General features: G+C 46.3%; 8 protein-coding genes across 8 annotated transcripts; 6 read left to right on the top strand and 2 right to left on the bottom strand.

Moving 5' to 3' along the window:
• Positions 1-335: 335 nt before the first annotated feature.
• Positions 336-1290, top strand: N7533_013310 (uncharacterized protein; the record flags this gene model as incomplete). The annotated part of the gene is made up of 2 exons (XM_057109960.1): positions 336-641; positions 697-1290. The coding sequence occupies 2 exons, from the start codon at positions 336-338 to the stop codon at positions 1288-1290; spliced, it is 900 nt and encodes a 299-aa protein (XP_056952662.1).
• A 281-nt stretch (positions 1291-1571) lies between these two features.
• N7533_013309 (DNA damage repair protein (Rad9)) lies at positions 1572-1943 on the top strand (the record flags this gene model as incomplete). Its single annotated transcript, XM_057109959.1, has 2 exons — positions 1572-1668; positions 1753-1943. The coding sequence occupies 2 exons, from the start codon at positions 1572-1574 to the stop codon at positions 1941-1943; spliced, it is 288 nt and encodes a 95-aa protein (XP_056952661.1).
• A 1124-nt stretch (positions 1944-3067) lies between these two features.
• Positions 3068-3789, top strand: N7533_013308 (carbonic anhydrase; the record flags this gene model as incomplete). Its single annotated transcript, XM_057109958.1, has 2 exons — positions 3068-3195; positions 3252-3789. 2 exons carry the CDS (start codon positions 3068-3070, stop codon positions 3787-3789), a joined length of 666 nt encoding a protein of 221 aa, XP_056952660.1.
• Positions 3790-3888: 99 nt separating this feature from the next.
• Positions 3889-4554, bottom strand: N7533_013307 (putative carbonate dehydratase; the record flags this gene model as incomplete). The annotated part of the gene is made up of 3 exons (XM_057109957.1): positions 3889-4117; positions 4171-4256; positions 4312-4554. 3 exons carry the CDS (start codon positions 4552-4554, stop codon positions 3889-3891), a joined length of 558 nt encoding a protein of 185 aa, XP_056952659.1.
• Positions 4555-7770: 3216 nt separating this feature from the next.
• N7533_013306 (A4/G1 family peptidase) lies at positions 7771-8652 on the top strand (the record flags this gene model as incomplete). Its single annotated transcript, XM_057109956.1, has 2 exons — positions 7771-8249; positions 8286-8652. 2 exons carry the CDS (start codon positions 7771-7773, stop codon positions 8650-8652), a joined length of 846 nt encoding a protein of 281 aa, XP_056952658.1.
• Positions 8653-10231: 1579 nt separating this feature from the next.
• On the top strand, positions 10232-11554 carry N7533_013305 (putative sulfate/molybdate transporter; the record flags this gene model as incomplete). Its single annotated transcript, XM_057109955.1, has 1 exon — positions 10232-11554. The coding sequence occupies one exon, from the start codon at positions 10232-10234 to the stop codon at positions 11552-11554; it is 1323 nt and encodes a 440-aa protein (XP_056952657.1).
• A 753-nt stretch (positions 11555-12307) lies between these two features.
• On the top strand, positions 12308-13802 carry N7533_013304 (inositol phosphosphingolipid phospholipase; the record flags this gene model as incomplete). Its single annotated transcript, XM_057109954.1, has 2 exons — positions 12308-12506; positions 12610-13802. 2 exons carry the CDS (start codon positions 12308-12310, stop codon positions 13800-13802), a joined length of 1392 nt encoding a protein of 463 aa, XP_056952656.1.
• Positions 13803-14391: 589 nt separating this feature from the next.
• On the bottom strand, positions 14392-15921 carry N7533_013303 (NAD(P)-binding protein; the record flags this gene model as incomplete). Its single annotated transcript, XM_057109953.1, has 2 exons — positions 14392-15630; positions 15730-15921. 2 exons carry the CDS (start codon positions 15919-15921, stop codon positions 14392-14394), a joined length of 1431 nt encoding a protein of 476 aa, XP_056952655.1.
• Between the last annotated feature and the right edge of the window lie 2681 nt (positions 15922-18602).

Below are 18602 nucleotides of genomic sequence, written 5' to 3'. Positions count from 1 at the left end.
ACACCAATCGAAACCGCTACTTTGTAAAGGCCACTCCACCGCGTGGGTCCTTTTAGCCATTTTCGGACAATGTTTAGTTTTAACTGAAGATATTGTGGAGACTCGCTCAGCTCCCAGGGATACTCTCAGCCTTGTAAGGCGGCTGATTCTTATTAGTATATATTACCGGTACCCCCTTATTGGCGACCACTGGTGTGATTCTTTTACTATTTCTATCTGTCCTTTTTGTCTTCTTGCGTTTCTGTTAAAGCGTACTGGCTTCATCTGGGTCCGTCAGTGACTCACTCATCAAACTTTTACCAACCTTGGAACAGCCCTGGAGGTTTCTGTCCAAAATGGCTAACAAAACTCTGGATTCGCTGTGCCAGGACCCAGATTATGTCTTTAGCTCCATGGATAATCTCTATGCATGTGCAGAAGCCAGCGAATCGCTCACTGGAAATCTAACTGACACGGTTTATCAATGTCTTCTCGAATACTGCGAAAAATCCGATCCAGACTTGTTGGGATGCCCAGCCCAAGTAGTCACAGACTCATTTGAATTTGGCGTCGGCTTGGACCCATACCCATACTTCGCTGACAACAACGGCTATTGCGATAATATCAACAAGCAGGCAAATACAGACATTGGAGGCCCCGGGGTGAGTGGTGGCTCAATAATTTCAAAATGTATGTGACTAATGATGGATGTGATAGGTATACGCATCATACTTTATCCAGATTGGTCTCGTCCTTTCGATCTGGCTGTTTTTGCGCTTCTTCAGAATTTTACCCAAGGTTCTCCGTCAATTATCATGGGTGGGCCGGAAAGCAAACAAGACCCAGCTCAGCGATATCACTGCTGGGCATAGCGCAAAGATTGCCAACTTCTTCGACAAGCAAAACTTCGTTATGAAATCTATACTTGTCGAGCTACAAGAGACACAATGCTTTTTCATGATTGCGTGCCAGAGTGTTGTGCTGTTGTCTAAAAATCACAACGGGATCTTTTCGGCTACCAATATGGTGATTGTATGGGTCGATCATATGATTGCAGGACTGTGCGCTGCCGCCGGCATCCTGCCAGTGGTTTTAGGTCTCTGGACGCTCCAAAGATCAAATATGTGTTCGGGGTGGGTTTTCTTTCTCTCAACTGCCACTATGATTACCGCCGAGTGTGCACTGTATTCGGTTTTCCGGGAGCCCAAAGTGAGCGACATGACCAGCCTGCGTGGCACATTTCCCACATCATGCGGCCAACACCCACCCCACTACGATACTGCACTCTCGATCAAATTGAAAATACCATAATTCCAGTCACTGCATTTGTTGCAGTGATAAGCCCATTTTGCTTGAGTCTGTATGGGGTCACTGCGATTATGTTCTTTTGGCCTCATATTGAGAAGCTTCTGCTCCTAAACGCCGATGGTAGACCACGGATATTGCAACTTGTCACCACCTTTAAGGAGCTTTGGTCAAAAACTTGGTTTAAAGTGTTGAGGGGCATAATGACGTTTCTCATTGAGGCGGCATTTCTTTTGGTTGCTCTGATTTATATCTCATGCTTCGCGTTAATGATCAGTAGCGCAGACATGGCCATTATTGACTGGACTTCATGGGGATTTGGCCAGTTCATTGCAGTGACTACTTGGGCATCGGTAATATGCAAATATGTCTACTGGTCAATATGTGAGTTACACCGTCACGGCGATCTTGAGAAAATATCATTGCAGAGGTCCTGGTCCTGCAGAACTTCTCTAACTATTTATCTAGTTGGCACGGAGTCCTACACCGAAACCCGATTTGGAGCCTCAGCCCATCTCGTCCAAGATGATAAGGGACAAAGCAACGATGATCCTACAAATGATCCTCGTCATGAGTTGAAAAGTACGGAGGAATATATTTCTCTCGCAGAACAGTCCAAAACTGACCTCGAGGCGGGCCAAATAAGCAAAAAATACTAGTCTGCCGACCGGCAGGTCGTCTTTCGGCGAAAGACGTCGGGATTAAATTCCAAGGTTGGCACCTCCGAGTCCGAGCAGAATGGGATCTATACCACCCATGTATTACAAGAAGGGTCTTTTTGTTGAGAACTTGAATGACACAAGACATCGAATAGGCTCTATGTTGTGTCTGTAACTTGGGAAGGAGTCGATTGATCTGGGGTAGTATGGATCCATGATGTAACCAGGAATAATCCTTTTAACAACGGTGGTTGAATTTATTACATAAACTGTGAAGTTTCCACCTCGGAATTCCACTTTGAAACCATGATGACCCTGAGTAGATATTGTTGATTTAATACTGCTAGTAGAACTGCTAAGGACCCCAAGCGAGAAATGTGACCAAATGAGGGTTTATTGGTACAGGCCCAGGTTCAAGTTCACCTTCCAAGTTGCTCCAGGGTCAAATAAATTCAAGTTCAATCTGGACTACTAGCTACCTAGGTCAGTTTAGCTTGAATATCTACTATCACGTCAAGACCCGGTGTTTACTAGTAGAAGCTTTTGCTGGATATCTCCGTTAGAACTTAAATTTGAGTAGTATCCCAATCAATGTTCTCGAAGGAAATGCCAACAAAATTTCTAGAAGCGTTTCATCGGCGGTGAGTCCTCTTGTATGCATCTTTAAATATATCTAACTATGCACTGGCAGTATCACCCTAAATATTTGCGTGCTATCGCTAGGAAGACAAATCACTTTTGACTCGGATATATGACATCATAGCTACTAGTAGGAATGCAGTTTGAAATCGCCGTGGGGCAGAATTGTGGGACTATACTCAATCAAATAAGAGATGTCGGCTAATGAATCATATCAAAGGATACAAGAATAATTAATCCCATATAATTATATGGACATTGGGTAGAAAAAGGGGGCTTTTTACCGATGAGGGATTTCTCGGATCCGACGGCGGCCAAAGACCCACAGGATGGTAGCAACATAAGACATCCAAGTGGGCCTAGGCTGCGTGGTCGATTTCCCTCGTCAACTGAGAAATTACACCTGCGGGGTATTCACACACCTGCAAGAGAGAAAAAAAAAATCTCTTTCAATGGGTGAATCTCAGCAAACAACTGCCTCCAACATGAATCGCCTTATTCGGCCATCCCTTGACACCATATTCAAGAAAAACAAAGAATGGGTTGCCACGAAAACGAACGGGGATCCTGCCTTCTTTGACAAGCTCTCCGCGGGGCAGTCGCCAGATTATTTGTCAGTCAGCCATCTCAGAACGCATCGCGAATGCAAAGTATGCTTACAACCGATAGATACATTGGCTGTAGCGACAGCCGGGTGCCTGCAAATGAAATCATGGGCTTGGAAGCTGGGGAGGTTTTTGTTCACCGGAACATCGCCAATTTGGTCCCGAATGTCGACTTAAATGTGATGTCTGTGATTAACTATGCCGTTAGACACCTCCATGTCAAGCACATCATTGTCTGTGGCCACTATAACTGCGGAGGGGTTAAAGCCGCGTTAACTTCGGCTGATCTGGGACTCCTGAACCCATGGCTTCGAAATATCCGTGATGTCTATCGCCTTCATGAACAGGAGCTCGACGCGATTAAAGAGGATGACAAGAGGTACAACAGGTTGATCGAGCTCAACGTCATTGAGTCGTGCAGGAATATTATCAAAACTGCCGCTGTCCAGCAAAGTTACGAGAACAACCAGTATCCCATTGTCCATGGGCTAGTATTTGACCTTCGTGATGGTCTATTGAGAGACCTGGAAGTCGATTTCGAGGCAATGCTCCGAGATGTCAAGAAGATATACTGCCTCGCGCCAGGTAAAAAATCTGAATAGCTCAGCGTCTATTTGATATTTGATTCAATTTGAGAAAAGGTGATGGGCTTCAGATTCACTCCATAGAAAACATGTATTTATAGTATATCCTCCAAGGCTTCAAAGATGATCCCCATCCGCTAGCCTGAATGCATTTCCTGTATTGGCGTCATAGACGATTCCATGCAATTGGAGCCCTCTTGATTTCGTTGCGTTGTGTACTTCAGAAAACTTCCGCAGATAGTTTAACTGGGCGAAAATATTCAGTTCGACAAAAGCGCGGTCTCTGTGATAGGCTGAAAGGTGACTGATAGTCTCGCTGAAGGTTGAGCTCAAGGCATTTAATTGACTATTCAAATTGTCAGTACATCTTTTAACGGAGCATTAGATTGGGCTACATACCCTGACCAAGGACCATTCAAACCCTGCCGTGCCTCTGCTCGCACAATACCGCATCCGTAGTGGCCACACACCACTATGTGTTTGACCTATGAGACAGGTGATTAGAATCAGGATAATGCATAGATAAATTCTTTGAAATACCTTTAACGTTGAGACTGCATGCTTGATGGTGACTTCAGAAGACATGTCTCCTTCAATTAACATGTTACCCAAGTTGCGATGTACCAGCATCTCGTCGGGCAGAAGATCGAGAATCTTCGTTTCTTCGAAGCAACTATCTGAGCATCCTATCCAAAGAACCTGCTGAACTGGCTTCTGAAGGCTAGGGATGAGGCTTGCACGAACAGGGATAGCCTCAAAATTTGTGTTGTCGTCAGTCAACATTTTGTTTCGTGGGGTTGGCAAAGGGCAAAGAGTTGTCGCACGGCGAGTCTGTACGTAAAACCCAGGTTTGAACGGTCGAAAGGTGAAATAAAATCGGATGTTTAAGGGCATTTGAGGTAGTTATATTTTCTCAAGCAACAGAAGCTGAGCCTGTACCTAGTAAATGTAATGTCGGAAGCGGGTGGCACCCGGCCGAGTTAAGTCGCGCGCGGACAGCAACTGAATTGGACCTAGTAAATTTCCCGGAATTTTTCTTCTTATTCAGACCCCGAGTAACGAATAATGACACCGGAGTTGTCGCCGATCTTGGGTACCTGAAATGCCCGAGGAACAACCAGGTGGCGTTTCTCCGAGAGATTTCCGCACTCGGCCGGGTTTGTATCAGATCCGACCGGTGGGGAACAAGCCGAGTTTAAACTAGTAGGATCCATTGATATATATAAATATAAGTACTAGTCTAAATATTTTGTACTAGTAGTATTACTATAGGAGTCCATTTTCAACCCTAGCGTATAACACACCATGAGAATCTTCTTTCCATGCTAGAAAATACATTCTCTACTTTGAATCAATCTCGGAATTTCCAAGATTCTTACAATAACGACTGCCCTTCCCAAGCCTGCTTTACACACTCTTACATTTCGGCGTTCGCTCGCATTACAATTACACCCCATGGGCACTCTACAAAGTTATATATTTATAGGTGGCCGGGGACCGTAGTATCAAAGACCGGGCCTTCTCTTTTAACCTACCGTCCGTAATCTCTAATCACGACATTTTGATTGTCTTTGTGAATTTGCGTAAGGGAAAGTTCGAACACTCTTGGAAGAGCCGACAATTTTTGAGTAGCGGCTTGGATGTTCGATTATGTTGACTTTCTACCCACGATTAAAACCCCCTGAAAATTTTAAGAGCTCAGCCTCACAAATATCCAGGGTCGTGATGTTTAGCAGTGATTGACAAGAGCAATTGGTGTGTCATCTAAATGCTGCAGGTAATCAAAATCGTGGTTCAAGTAGAACTCTTTCTTTGTAGCACGACTGTATGAAAGCAAATTGACTTCGAAATCGGGGACAGATTCTCTGAATGAGATCGCACATTTTCTGGATATCTTGGAGCACACCCAAAATTTTGTGAAGGTGTTCCCTGGTATCGATGGCTGGACATGTGCTTTCGAGAAAGAAAATTCCTTCATCTCAACCACATGCGAATTGAGTTTTATACGAATTCCAAGGAACAAATATCATGTTATATTATTATTATGACGAAGAGAACGCGGAATTTATTCTGGGTCTATTTGATGCGGGTGAAGCTTCTCATAAGCTTTTCTTTATGCACGGCGAGCAATGCAAAATTATTTGGATTGCACCTGGGACATATTCGTCACTCCGGTTTCTAACTCAGACATTACTACCATAGAGGTAATCACCAGTACTAAGAAACACACAGCAAAAGCTGTTTGCAACACCGACCAGACCATATTTGGAGCCACCCTGCTATCACTAGTATCTAGCACTATAGAGTATGAAGTTCAATTAGTTCATTACTGAGGACAAGCCTATTTACCTGCACAATACTACGCCTTGCTTAATTCATGCACCCTGCGGGTGTGGTGGTTTTGTTCTCTGCGATCGACCCGTCTGCTTACGCAGACAGCCAGCGTGCGATTCCCATCTTTCACTAGGTACCTAGGGCTAGTACGTGGTGGCGACTTGCACATCTGGCCAAAGAGCCCTGGAGAGTATCAAATATGATTCTACCTAGGTACTCTAGGCCCCCTTTGGAACCAGCTCTGACCTGCCAGTGGAGGGCTGTTAAAGATGGTTCCTTTTACTATAACAGCGGCAGATTGTATTGTTTACTTCTGTGCCGACTCTTGCTATCTCCAGAAAAGCACCGGCAATGCCAAGTCCTGTGTGACCTCGATAGAGTCAATCACCTAGATAAACGGCGTGAGATGTGGACGTGATATTTGAAGACGATCAATTCTCCGGTAGACAGCTACTACATGGAACCTCGGCCTTCAAAGGTTTGGGAGGTTCAAGTTGTACCTACTAGAAGTACGTTTTGTAATTACTATTAACAACTCCTTCGAATTCAAGCGGTTTTTTTATTCCGTCTTCCGCCCCCATCTCCGGGGCAAATATAATCCTTAGTAGGTAGTAGATAAGGAACTCCAAGTCCCCCACTTGAATTCCGACTTCGAGTCTGTCAAATTCAAGTTGAGATTCCAAAATCTTCCTGGCTTGTATCTTGCGTGAGAACTTGAAGAGCTTGAACTTGAAGCTGCGGCTCTTTGGAGCATTTTATTTCCGTCGCGTCTCGTCCGGGTGCGCATTTTTCTTGAATACTAGTAAACTTGGAAAATTCAATCTCTCGAATTCAGCTTTTAGATCATGTCTTGTCGAATTATAAGTTCCCCCGAAGAGAAATATCGTGTTAAAAGTATGAAACTGACAGCCTGAGCTCGCGCTCATGAACACCCTACCCATAAAGATGATTCTTTTTGGGGCTATCCCTGATAATATTGCCAGCGAGGTCCAGACCTAACATCTGGAATATTCGTGGGCGGCAAGCGGTCCGAGAGCTGACAAACTTACTTTTAGCACTCGACTTTTCCGATTCTATGTATTAGCCCTGCCGCTGAATTGTTTCGGTTCCTCAGTTTCTTCAAAAACCTCCGTCGAGATTTTTGAAGAATAATGTGCGCGAACTTACAACCATGCTTTCTGCAAGGAAACGTCAGGCTGCTAGTACTAATAGCCGACGGGAACTCGAAAGGTCAACATTTGGGACGAACGTATTGACTTCCTCCGCCGACATCTAGGTAAATAAATTGCGTGCCCAGGTGGTTTATATCTAGCTATTTGAGCTAAATCTTCAATTCACCGGTCCCATGCGGGGTGACACGTAGGTACCAGGTAAGTCGCTCTTGGGTATGGTGCCTGGTGATTATGTTGCACTGCCCAGGTGGTATAAGACACCAGCCATGAATGACCGGACCATAAAGATATAACGATTCGAATAGATATTATATGGAGCTTGCGCTCCCCAGTCTGCTCCATTCATCGCTTCAACTATAACGTGTTATGATAGAGAAATTTCACAATCTTATAAAGGTGGGTCCGGCACCTGTTATCCAAGTTCTTCCTGCCCAATGCCATTTTATTCAAGCTCTCATCAATCAGAGCTCTACTAGTACTATTTTATTTCTTCATGTCTCCGACATTCCTTGCTTCTATGGGATTATTTGAAAACCAGCTATACCAGCCTGTGACCATGAAAATCTACGTCGGACTGCTTAGTATTATGCTATTGGCAATTGCTGCTGAAGCCGCACCTCTCACGGAAGAGCGCCAGGCCCAGCATGAATCTCGTCGGCTTGCCCGTTTGAAAAATCGCGAAAGTCATCCTCCTTACAAAATTGGTACCAATGAGATCCTTCGTCTTAATAAAACATCAAAAATTGAGTACAGCTCCAACTGGGCTGGTGCTGTTCTGATCGGTGCCGACTACACTGCCGTTACAGCAGACTTTATCGTTCCAATCCCGCAAGTCCCCAATTATGGGGACGGAAATAAACAGTACTGTGCTTCTGCATGGGTTGGCATTGATGGAGACACCTGTGGTACGGCGATTTTGCAAACCGGTATTGATTTCTGCGTCCAGGGCAGATCGACGTCCTATTCAGCGTGGTACGAGTAGTATCCGGATTATGCTTATGATTTCAGTGATATCAATATTTCGGCTGGCGACCTTGTTAGAATGACCGTGGATGCTACCTCAAAGACATCCGGCGCTGCCACGGTTGATAACATATCGACCGGTAGATCCGTGACTCACACATTTAACAGCGGCATTCAGGGGGATCTTTGCGAATACAATGCGGAATGGATTGTGGAGGATTTTGAAATCAATAATTCTTTAGTTCCATTGGCAAATTTTGGGACTGTCACTTTCCTCAATTCCCTGGCGATCGAGAGGAAATCAGTCGTTGGGCCATCCGATGCAACGCTCATCGATATCAGGCAAAACAATAGAATCCTGACGTCAAGTTCTGTTGACCGCAATAGCGTTACGGTGAAGTATGTTATGTGATAAATCCTTGAGATCTTGAATTTGGACGAGTTGAGAGCCCTGCAGTGTTTAGACTTGCAAGTAGGATCTCTAGCGTCATCTCACAATGTATGATGCCCAGGTGCCCAGGTAGTTAAAAATCAATCAAAGTAGAATTTACTCGTCAATGGCTCTTCCACCACTCCATAACACATAGTCTACTTGTTTGGGGTCGCTTTATTATTGATTAGTACATTTTCTTGCGCTATTCCACCCTGTGGGTGGTCGGAGAGCTAGAATAGTTTGATTTAATATTGACACTAACTCTTGCTTGAGATCTTGCTTATGTTGAATGCCAATGGTGAAAACACCACGTCCGTATGTTGTAACGAAGCTGTCCCGGAGTCTATGAATTAAAGGTATTCGGGAGTCGGGAGGTATGTTGCACATTCAGTGCAACATTCAAGCTTTAATCAGTGCATTATTGCCTTTAAGCCCCTGGGAGCTCTGGCTACCAATGTAAGATATTCAAGTTCCTGGCCATTCAAAAAACCCAACCCTTCAGGGCTGTTCGAACGGATTTCTCCAAAAGGATAAAAGTGACCGGGTGCCCAGGTGTCCGAGTCTGTAGTACCATTATGCTACCGCTCCGGTGAATTAAATATCGAATTAACACATGGGTTATAGGCAACGTGTAACTACCCATGGATGGTAGTTAGTACCCACCCCAAGGGACTGAATAGGACATGTCGCCACCCTCCAGGACTGGTTTAAAAGGTACTAGTATTAAAGAGGTAGGAATTACTAGTATCTTCTGCGACCGCGGGCGCTCCGTACCTAGAAATCTAGCACAAGAGAAATTTCGATTTTTCAGCGCTCACCGGCTGCAAATACCGCTATATGCTTGGTTAACAGCATGGGCTGAACCGCTTTATAACTTCAAGTTGGAAAATACAACGTTGGTTGAGCTTCCGTTGAATTCGTTTTTCTTGCGTATACGTGGACGTGGCTATTGATCAGGGGGTCGACGGCGACTCTACCTAGATGAGCAAGGCAGGGTAGTATCTAGGTACCCTAGAGTATTTTGAATCTCTCAGATAAAAATTCCCACGTGAACTCCACATAAGTGAGAGCATTTACGGAGTGAAGGCAATCGAATACGGGGATCTCCGGTAAACTGCAGTCCAACTGGATAAGACCGCTCTCAAATTGGCCACAGAATTCTAGCGTGTGAGATATTCCCAACTCTTTGAAATTTTCTATTTCTGTATTTCTGCATTTCTTCTTTTCTCTATGGATGACCAGACCCATGAGATGCATCAGGTCTCACCTTGTGCTGTTTCCTATTGCACCACAGCCAGAAGTTAATTTACCAACACCGAAACGTCGATATTTTTTTTCATTCAATCCCAGCCTTTCTATGATGGAAGTTTCACATTGCATAATGTATACTAACCTGGGGGAATCGAGTTAATCGACTGTACGTGGGTGATGTGCGGGTGAGTGCGGATCTTTGAATTGCTTACTTTGCTACTTTGCGGGGTTATCAGTCATCCCCCTCGTTTATCCTTTTCTCCTTCAGCTCCATCATCATCTTTCATGTTAAGTCATTTACCACGAAATGGCGATGCCTGCACGCTCCTTGCGAGAGGTCTCGCGTCATAATCTACATACATTCCGACATAATTATGTCTCTGAAATCTCCGGGTCGCTGGGCGACTTGGGAACTTTCCTGCCGATTGCCATTGCTCTCGCCGTCAACAACACAGTCTCACTGGCGAGTACTTTGGTCTTCTCGGGTATCTATAATATCTTGACGGGTGTATTCTTTGGGATTCCACTACCAGTCCAGCCTATGAAGGCCATTGCAGCCGTTGCTATAGCGCGTAGCTTCTCTGCTGGCTCAATTACGGCGGCGGGGATCTTTGTCGGAGCTTGCATCCTCCTTTTCAGCGTGACTGGTCTTCTGCACTGGTTCTCGAGTGTGATTCCTATTCCTGTCATCAAGGGAATCCAGGTCGGCGCCGGTCTATCTCTCTGTATCTCGGCCTGTGGGACTATACTGTCCCCGCTTGGCTGGATAAGCCCTTCTTGGGCTGACAATCGGATTTGGGCGATCGCGGCATTCATTGCTCTCGTCACGACAAATGTATATCGCAAAGTCCCATACGCGTTGATTATTTTAATAATCGGACTCGTCTTTGCGATTATTCTCACTGCCCTGGCGGGTTTCTTACCCCAGTTCCAGATCTGGCACCCTTGGCTGACCATTCCGACCCCGAATCAATGGCGTGTTGGTGCCATTGATGCTGGTATCGGGCAGATTCCGCTCACTACACTTAACTCGATTGTTGCGGTCGTTCATCTGGCCCATGATCTCTTCCAAACCAGCGTCCACGCTCCCTCGATCACACATATCGGTCTCAGTGTTGCTGGCATGAACCTGCTAGGCTGCTGGTTTGGGGCTATGCCTGTTTGCCACGGATCGGGGGGTCTCGCAGCGCAGTACCATTTCGGTGCCCGCTCTGGTGCAAGCGTGATTTTTCTCGGACTACTGAAACTTTTGATTGGGCTTCTCTTCGGGGAGACTCTAGTTGATTTACTCAAGCGATTTCCTGCCGCATTCCTTGGCGTGATGGTGGTTGCAGCTGGTTTAGAATTGGCCATGGTCGGCGAGAGCCTCAACACCTCTGGTGCCCGAGACCTGGGCCAGGCTAGAGGTGGTGTTCTAGGCCTCGCTGAGCAACACATTGGGCCGGTACTAACTGATGAAGAACGTAAGCGACGTTGGACAGTCATGATGGTGACCGTTGGCGTACTTATTGGCTTCAAGAATGATGCCGTCGGATTCCTTGCCGGTTTATTAACCCACTGGGCATATGATATTCCGAAATGGTGGGAGAAATGCCGGGCCCGCTGGTCTGAGGGGCGGCTTCACTTGTAACGACTGATTGACTGCGGCCTCGAGAGTGTGCCAACTGGGACCGCTTGGATGGAATCGATTCGAAGTAGGCAAGGTCCCAGCATTGCGAAATAAACCTCCGTGCTTCCAACAATACCAGTATGGTGGGATTCGAAGAGATCTACTTGACCTTCTTCTGTTTCCCTGTCTTCATTTTCGCGTATTTATACTATCTGTCCTTCTCCTCTTTCAAGTTGTTTTGCATGCCTACCCGTTCAACTTGTTTCTACCGTGACAGACAGGACCTGCCACGCCCCCTCAGCCGCAAGACTTTTGGTTGTAATACCCAGGTAAATAACACAATTTGAGCATTTTCTCTCTCTCCTTTCGGGCTATTTGATTTTTGTTATTAGACCTCAAAAGTTGGAATTTGATTGAGTCGACCAGTTGTACAGCATGCATTCGGAAATATTATAAACAGTCTTTGGATTGAACATGGTGAATTTATAGCCGGGCTGTAGGCTACTCCTAATATATACATAGCCAGTACGAGGTTCTCACTAAATCAAGATACATCTTCACTTCGACTTGGAGAATGAAAAATAACAAAGACTATGTAGCCTTAGGAAGCAGCGCAAATGGTGCAAATGTGACAAATCATCTGCCCGATAAGATAAGCAGATAAGATTGGCCGATAAGGACGTCTTAGTCAGCCAACATCGAAGCTTCCCCAGAAGTTCCCCAAATTTGAATTTCCCACTTCCTCAACTTTTACCTCGTCTTTTCTCAACTCCGATGGCCTCCTTCAACGGAAACGATCACGATGAAGCTCCATCCAAGATTCGGATTTTATCTCTCAACTGCTGGGGTCTGAAATACATCTCAAAGTACCGTCGTGAACGTCTGTCGGAAATCGGACGACAGCTCGCACTCGCCGACCCTTCGCCGGAGATAGTTGGATTACAGGAGTGTTGGACACAAGAAGACTACGAGAGTATTCGCCAGCAGACACAACACATTCTACCATATGGGAAATTCTATTTCGGGGGGGATCTTTGGCGCGGGCCTGGCGATCCTGTCGCGATGGCCCATTGAAGAGAGCGGCATGTATGGCTACCCCCTGAACGGACGACCAACTGCTTTTTTTCGCGGTGACTGGTTTGTCGGGAAGGGTGTAGCCTCTGCGCGAATCCGCTTTGGGCCTGGCATAGCAGATGTGGCCGAGGTCTTCTGCACACACCTCCACGCTCCTTACGAACGTGAACCCCACGACTCCTATCTGTGCCACCGCACCGCCCAGGCCTGGGAAATATCGAAGCTCATGCGCGGCGCGGCCGAACGTGGACATCTCGTCATCGGCCTCGGAGACTTTAACATGCTGCCATCCTCCTTCGCTCATCGTCTCATCACCGCTCAAAGTCCCGTTCGCGACGTCTGGCGCGAGCTCCATCCGGACTCCTCTGTCGGCGCCGCGATCGATGCTGTTGAGCGCGCGAGAAACCGTCCTACCCCCTCCGCCGAGTATAACTTGATCGAAAACGGAGCCACCTGCGATGGTTCATATAATACCTGGCGATGGTCAGAGGCGCTCCGCAAACAACTCGACAAGGGCCAAGATGTGACTATCGACAAGGATGCGCCGGACCCACGTGCGAAACGTCTCGACTATATCTTCGTTGGGGATGGTGGTTATGCCCCAGAGTTCCCTCCGCCGCGTTGGTCTGTCGAATCTGCTAACGTGGGAATGATACAACGCCACCCTAAACTCCGCTGCTCCTTAAGCGACCATTTCGCCGTCGAAGCAGTCATTACTCGTAATCCAGGCCGGGCCACCCTCTCCACTCGCACATCTTCCGAACCTGGCTCTCCTCGCTCTCCCTCCCTACGCAAAACTGCATCGAAACAAGTCTCCCCGAACGCTGCCCTCACCCCAGAGACCTATGATCATATCATTGATATGATTCACACCTATGTCAGGCGAGAACGTTCCCAACGGCGCTGGCGTCTCATCCATTTCATTGTCTCCATTTTGATCTCAATTGGGTGTATGGTTGGAATATGGTGGGTTGGAAGCCGGACGTACATCGGATTCATTTTGATTCTGGTGAGCACGTTAAATTTCGGCGCCGGGATCTTGGATGGATTAATCGGTGGTCTCTTCGTGTCAAGCGAACTCCGGGCTTTGAAAGAATTCGAATGGGAGGTGCGCAATGCCAGAGGCTTAGTTCTTGCTGCAGAGGGCATTGCCTCTGGTGAACGGCAGAACGATACTCAATTGCCCAGTAGCTAGCTCTTTTCCCGATATTCCGGGCCCGTTATTTCCCAGTGCTTCCCTTTCACCCGCAAAAACCCCCACCACTAGCGCAAATCATGTTAACCTCTGATAGTTTGACCACCCATTGCTCACTCCTACCCTGCATGCACTTCTCAATATCTAAAGAACAGGGTACACTGGCTGTCCTCGATCCCTGCATCGACAGATTCAACACATCTCAGAACTCGAATAATGAAATAACTCTTGGCTCGCTCCATGGAGCCTTGTCATCAAAAACCGAACCTCTTTGTACGCTTGCGGAAGACTGCCGTATCCATGAAGTCGAGAGTGTCGACAGATGGCGATGACAAGACCAGCGCCACTTTGGCATTATCTTTCTTTGCTATCCTCTCACACGTACGTAATATCGTATCCTACGTATAATGTTCATTAGGTTGTTTTGATATCATGTGTGTAAGTGTCTATCACTGTTGGCTAGATTCCAAGAAACCTCCTTTCAGACCATCAATCGAAATCTAATGTTCACAAATCACAGCAAGGGCACAAAGCCACTTTCGCGCTAATCTACTTCCATTTTTCAACAAAACCCGAGTACATTTCGCCTTTAGAGGCCCTTCAGAATTTTGGGGAAAAGTCCCTCGTCAAATTTCCAAAGCTGGGTCTGGAAGTTTGCAGAGAAAGCACCACCGGTCCACCAGGTGGAACGGGCGCCCTGGAGCTTATACAAGTCCTGGAAGAAGCCTGCCTTCACTTGATCTACAGTAACGCGAGCATGCATGGCACCGTGTGTAGAGAAAGCGGCCCAGCTGAGCTCTTGCTCTTGCGCAGAAGGGGTGAACCGACCAGACTTGATCAAGGTACTGAAGCTTTCCTGGCTCAAAGTCTTGGCCTCATCGGCGGTAGTAGTGGTGTTACCGATAACCATCACTCGGAACAAATTCTCGAGGCCAGTGTATTGGAAGCTTGCGACCATGGGGTCTTCTTGGTAGACAAGGGTGTTGTTTGGCGCAGCGGAAGATGGTAAGTTGTAATAGTAAGTACTCTGGTTGAATATGGAGTTATCGACCAAGCCAGCATATTCGTTTGAGTATGTAAACTTGGCTAAGGTTGATGATTCAAAGGGGCTCAGATCCAAAGTCTTCACGTTCTCCTTGGTTGGCTCAATGGCAACAAGAAGTCGTCTAGCGATGATAATTGTCACCTTATTCGTCTTGTAGTTGCGGACAGTCAGGGAGACTCCGAAGTCGGTGCGGTGGCTTTCGATGACAGTGCTCGAGTATAGAACATCATCTCCCAGGTCCTTCGCAATCGCATCGTAGAGCACCTGGTTGCCCCCGGATTCAGGCGTAAACAGTCCCATTTTGCCCGTCAGGGCGCGCGCCATATCCCAACCAAAGCTTTGCAGCGCAAACATTGTGGTGACTGCACTCATATTACCCACGCCGAGGCCAGTGGATGCGTAAATGATAGGAGCGCCATCCTCCAGGCCATGTTTGGTCAAAAACTCTCCAAATGGAATTAGAAAATCTTCTGGGATGTCACGGGGCTCGGGGAAGTCCCAGTAGCCAGGAAATAACATTGATTCCCAGGGTTCGATGACTTCGAGGAATTTGGCAATGGCTGCAATCTGCTTTGATGATGATGGAGGTGTAAAATCGACCTTGCTGCCAGTTCTGAAGTCAATATACTGGGTGACTGAAGACGAGCTGCTTAGGTGGCTACCAATCGAGATATTGAAGCGAGCAAAGAAGTCAGTCGCGCCGCTAACGTTGAGGAAACCCTGAACTCCATAGTCAAATGTTTTCCCAGTCTTCTGGTCCACGTATGTGTCAACCATACCCCCCTGCTCATTGATATTGCATCAGTACGTTCTTCCATAATCCAACCAAATCGTTGCAATCTATAGCGATAAAATTGTGCGCGGTTCATTTATCAGACGTACCAGGATATTCTGCTTTTCAATTAAAGCAATACTTTTGTTCATATCATCACGCATACGAACAGCAGCATAGGCTCCGGAGGCGCCTCCTCCGATGACCGCGACATCACGATAAATAACTTCGGGCAGACCATTGGCGTCGACAAAGGGCAAAACAGCCCCTAGAATGAGCGCGATAAATGAAAAGGATCTCATCGTCAGTGAATAGATGGATAAAAGGAGTCGAGATTTTACAGGGAATTTCAACTAAGGGACGGAACTGCCTGGAAAGCTACTAACTAACAAAAACCCTTGGTCTTATAGTTAAAGTACCCGGCAGCTTCCATTTCCCCTAGTCTAACTTCGGCAAATCCAAACACCATAGTCCGAAAGGGGGTTTAGGGCTCGGAAGAGGACAACCACTCGCAAGGCACTCACATGGAATGCCCGGCAGACGCTCCAAGCTCGCACTGGGCTTTCCCGACCGCAGAGAAACAAACATTGGCTAAAACACCACAATGACAGGGATTCAGAAACGCCGATGCCAATGTAATAAGAAAAATATCTTGCTTAGTACAGATTGGTGGATTTACCCGAAGTCTTTGACATTAGTATGCATTAGCGTAATCCCCGAGGACCATGTGAGACACATGCCCGAAAGCATAATAGCGAAATGCATTTTATCAGGAAAACAGACCTGGCCATCAAGTAATTAAATTCGAGATTATTTTATTGACTTTTCACTCCATCTTCTCATAAAAACGAGAATACTGGTTAAGGGGCCTTGGGACTGTCCGTTCGGGGGCAACGGTGGTTCGGTTAACCTGGCGTCGAAATGATCAAGACTCAAAATACACACACCCGCATTTGAAAGAGCTGAAATCAGGCTACAGCTGCAGAATCACCGCGATCCAATCATATACACAACATTCCACTCATGCTATCTATAAATTCTATCCCAAGAATGACATGATGGTCGTCGAATTGCCGATTTCAACGAAGTGAGCAGTTCTCGCCGTTTCGTACTCCGTATCTACTACTCCGGACAAAGTTTTAAAAGGCCAGTCTTGGAATCGATTACAATGGCCCGGCCGTTGGCCTTATTCTGGCCACAATATAATCTTCGGGTTGCCCCATGCAGGTTTGAATTCAAGGGTCCTGGCCGCCCGTGGGTTGCAATCTACTATGACCCCCTTTTATTTCCACGCCCTCGTAAGCCACAGTGCATCGAATGGGGATGCAATGACCTACGCAATCTACAGCTACGCAATCTACAGCGCAATGAGTTTTATCTATTTATTTTTTCGAGAGGAATCATTTTCAAGGACCATAGACTTGGTATCAACATTAAAACATCATGTTCTTCATGGGAGAAAGAAGCTCGTTGACGTTTCCTCAGATAGGCCGAATCCCGCTAATCCTGCAGGGACGTGCCAGGGTTTTGGAACCATTCGATTTTTTTTCGGTGATTCATTCAAAATCTTTCGCCTTCAAGATGCCGAGACACGTACGCCACTTTTCAAAATGCAAGGTTGGCGCTCTACGGAGTAGAAGCTCCCTTTTAGCAATTCGCTTAAGTAAAGGGTACATTTCCTATTTCGCGTGCTACTAGTGGATATACTTACCCGGTACGAGTATTTCCAAGGAGCCGACCTGTCTAAAGCCCTGCAGGTAAGGTTAAAATTCTTGTACATATCTCTCTACAGCAATGTGATCTCCTAGTCTTGTTGACCAAACCAATTATCATGGCGACTATTAATGGGTTGAGGTCTACAAACTCCAACATAGAGTGGCAAAACGATCTGCCACGGATTCTAGTCGTGCAGACCATCTTTATCTTTTTGGCTACTTTGGCCGTTGGTCTACGCATTTACGTTCGGATCAAACTTATCAAGAACACCGGTGTTGATAACTGGACAATGTTGATAGCAGCTATAGGTTATCGTCCCAAATCTTCCGACCTCCCTGAGGCCATAAACCTCCGAATTAGATCAACGACCTGTGGATGAGATAGCTATGCGCTCTGGGAGGATGGATCCTCTGGGTTTTTGAGGGTACTCAAGGGCAGGGTCACAGTGATGGTTGGTTTGCTGAAGGCAATGGGGATGCAAAGAAAGTTTCGCAAGGCTCCTTCTGGCAGGTGATAATTGACTCTGCATTAGGAAAAACCATGCTCAAGATCTCCATAGCTTGGAACATACTGAGATTGAATCCAGCTCGAAGGTATGCGTTCTGTCTTTGGGCAAGCATTGGTAAGTTAATCAAATTCCAAGAGTTACCAACAGAAAATATCGTTTTGAAGATTGCTCTTCTATCAGCCCTTGACCTTTCATGTGCTGATAACCATTATAGCTTTCGTCATTGTCGCGTCTGATTGCTTCCTGGGAACCTTCCATGGCCTTTTTTTCTTTATTGTAGACCTATGTCAGCATGCTGGACTCACTCCCCAGGGTCTAAATACTATCCAATCGAGCTTTTTGTTACATTTGGACTCGTGAACACCGGTATAGTTCCCCTTAACGAACTCGCGAGCTTTTTTAAAGCTAAGAATATAATTTTTTAAATAAAATTCAACATCTCCACTGACGTTTTTTTGCGACAATCCCCATCCCAATTATCTGTACTCTGCAGATGCGAGGAAAAGTTCGAATTTGTCTGATAGCAATTATGAGCTTTGGTTATCTGTACGTGTTAGCACATGCTGCGTGCCCCGCTGTCAAAAGCGAGGCCCCACTGACTAGCTTCTGATGAGTACAGCGCCCTGATATTCGGTGCATTGAAGGCAATCTATCAAATTGCGTTCACTACAACGACGGATCAGTATTTGAAAATTTCATTGTAAATTCACTTTATCCTGACAAATATGCTAGGAACGACTGGATTTTAGTCTGGACAAC

Source organism: Penicillium manginii, assembly GCF_028828005.1.
Source record: "Penicillium manginii strain IBT 31320 chromosome Unknown utg000011l:1.0-1395921.0:1.0-1396616.0, whole genome shotgun sequence".
In the NCBI taxonomy this organism is placed as follows: domain Eukaryota; kingdom Fungi; phylum Ascomycota; class Eurotiomycetes; order Eurotiales; family Aspergillaceae; genus Penicillium; species Penicillium manginii.
Note: the sequence above shows the minus strand (reverse complement) of the source record. Positions and strands in the feature narration are given on the sequence as shown.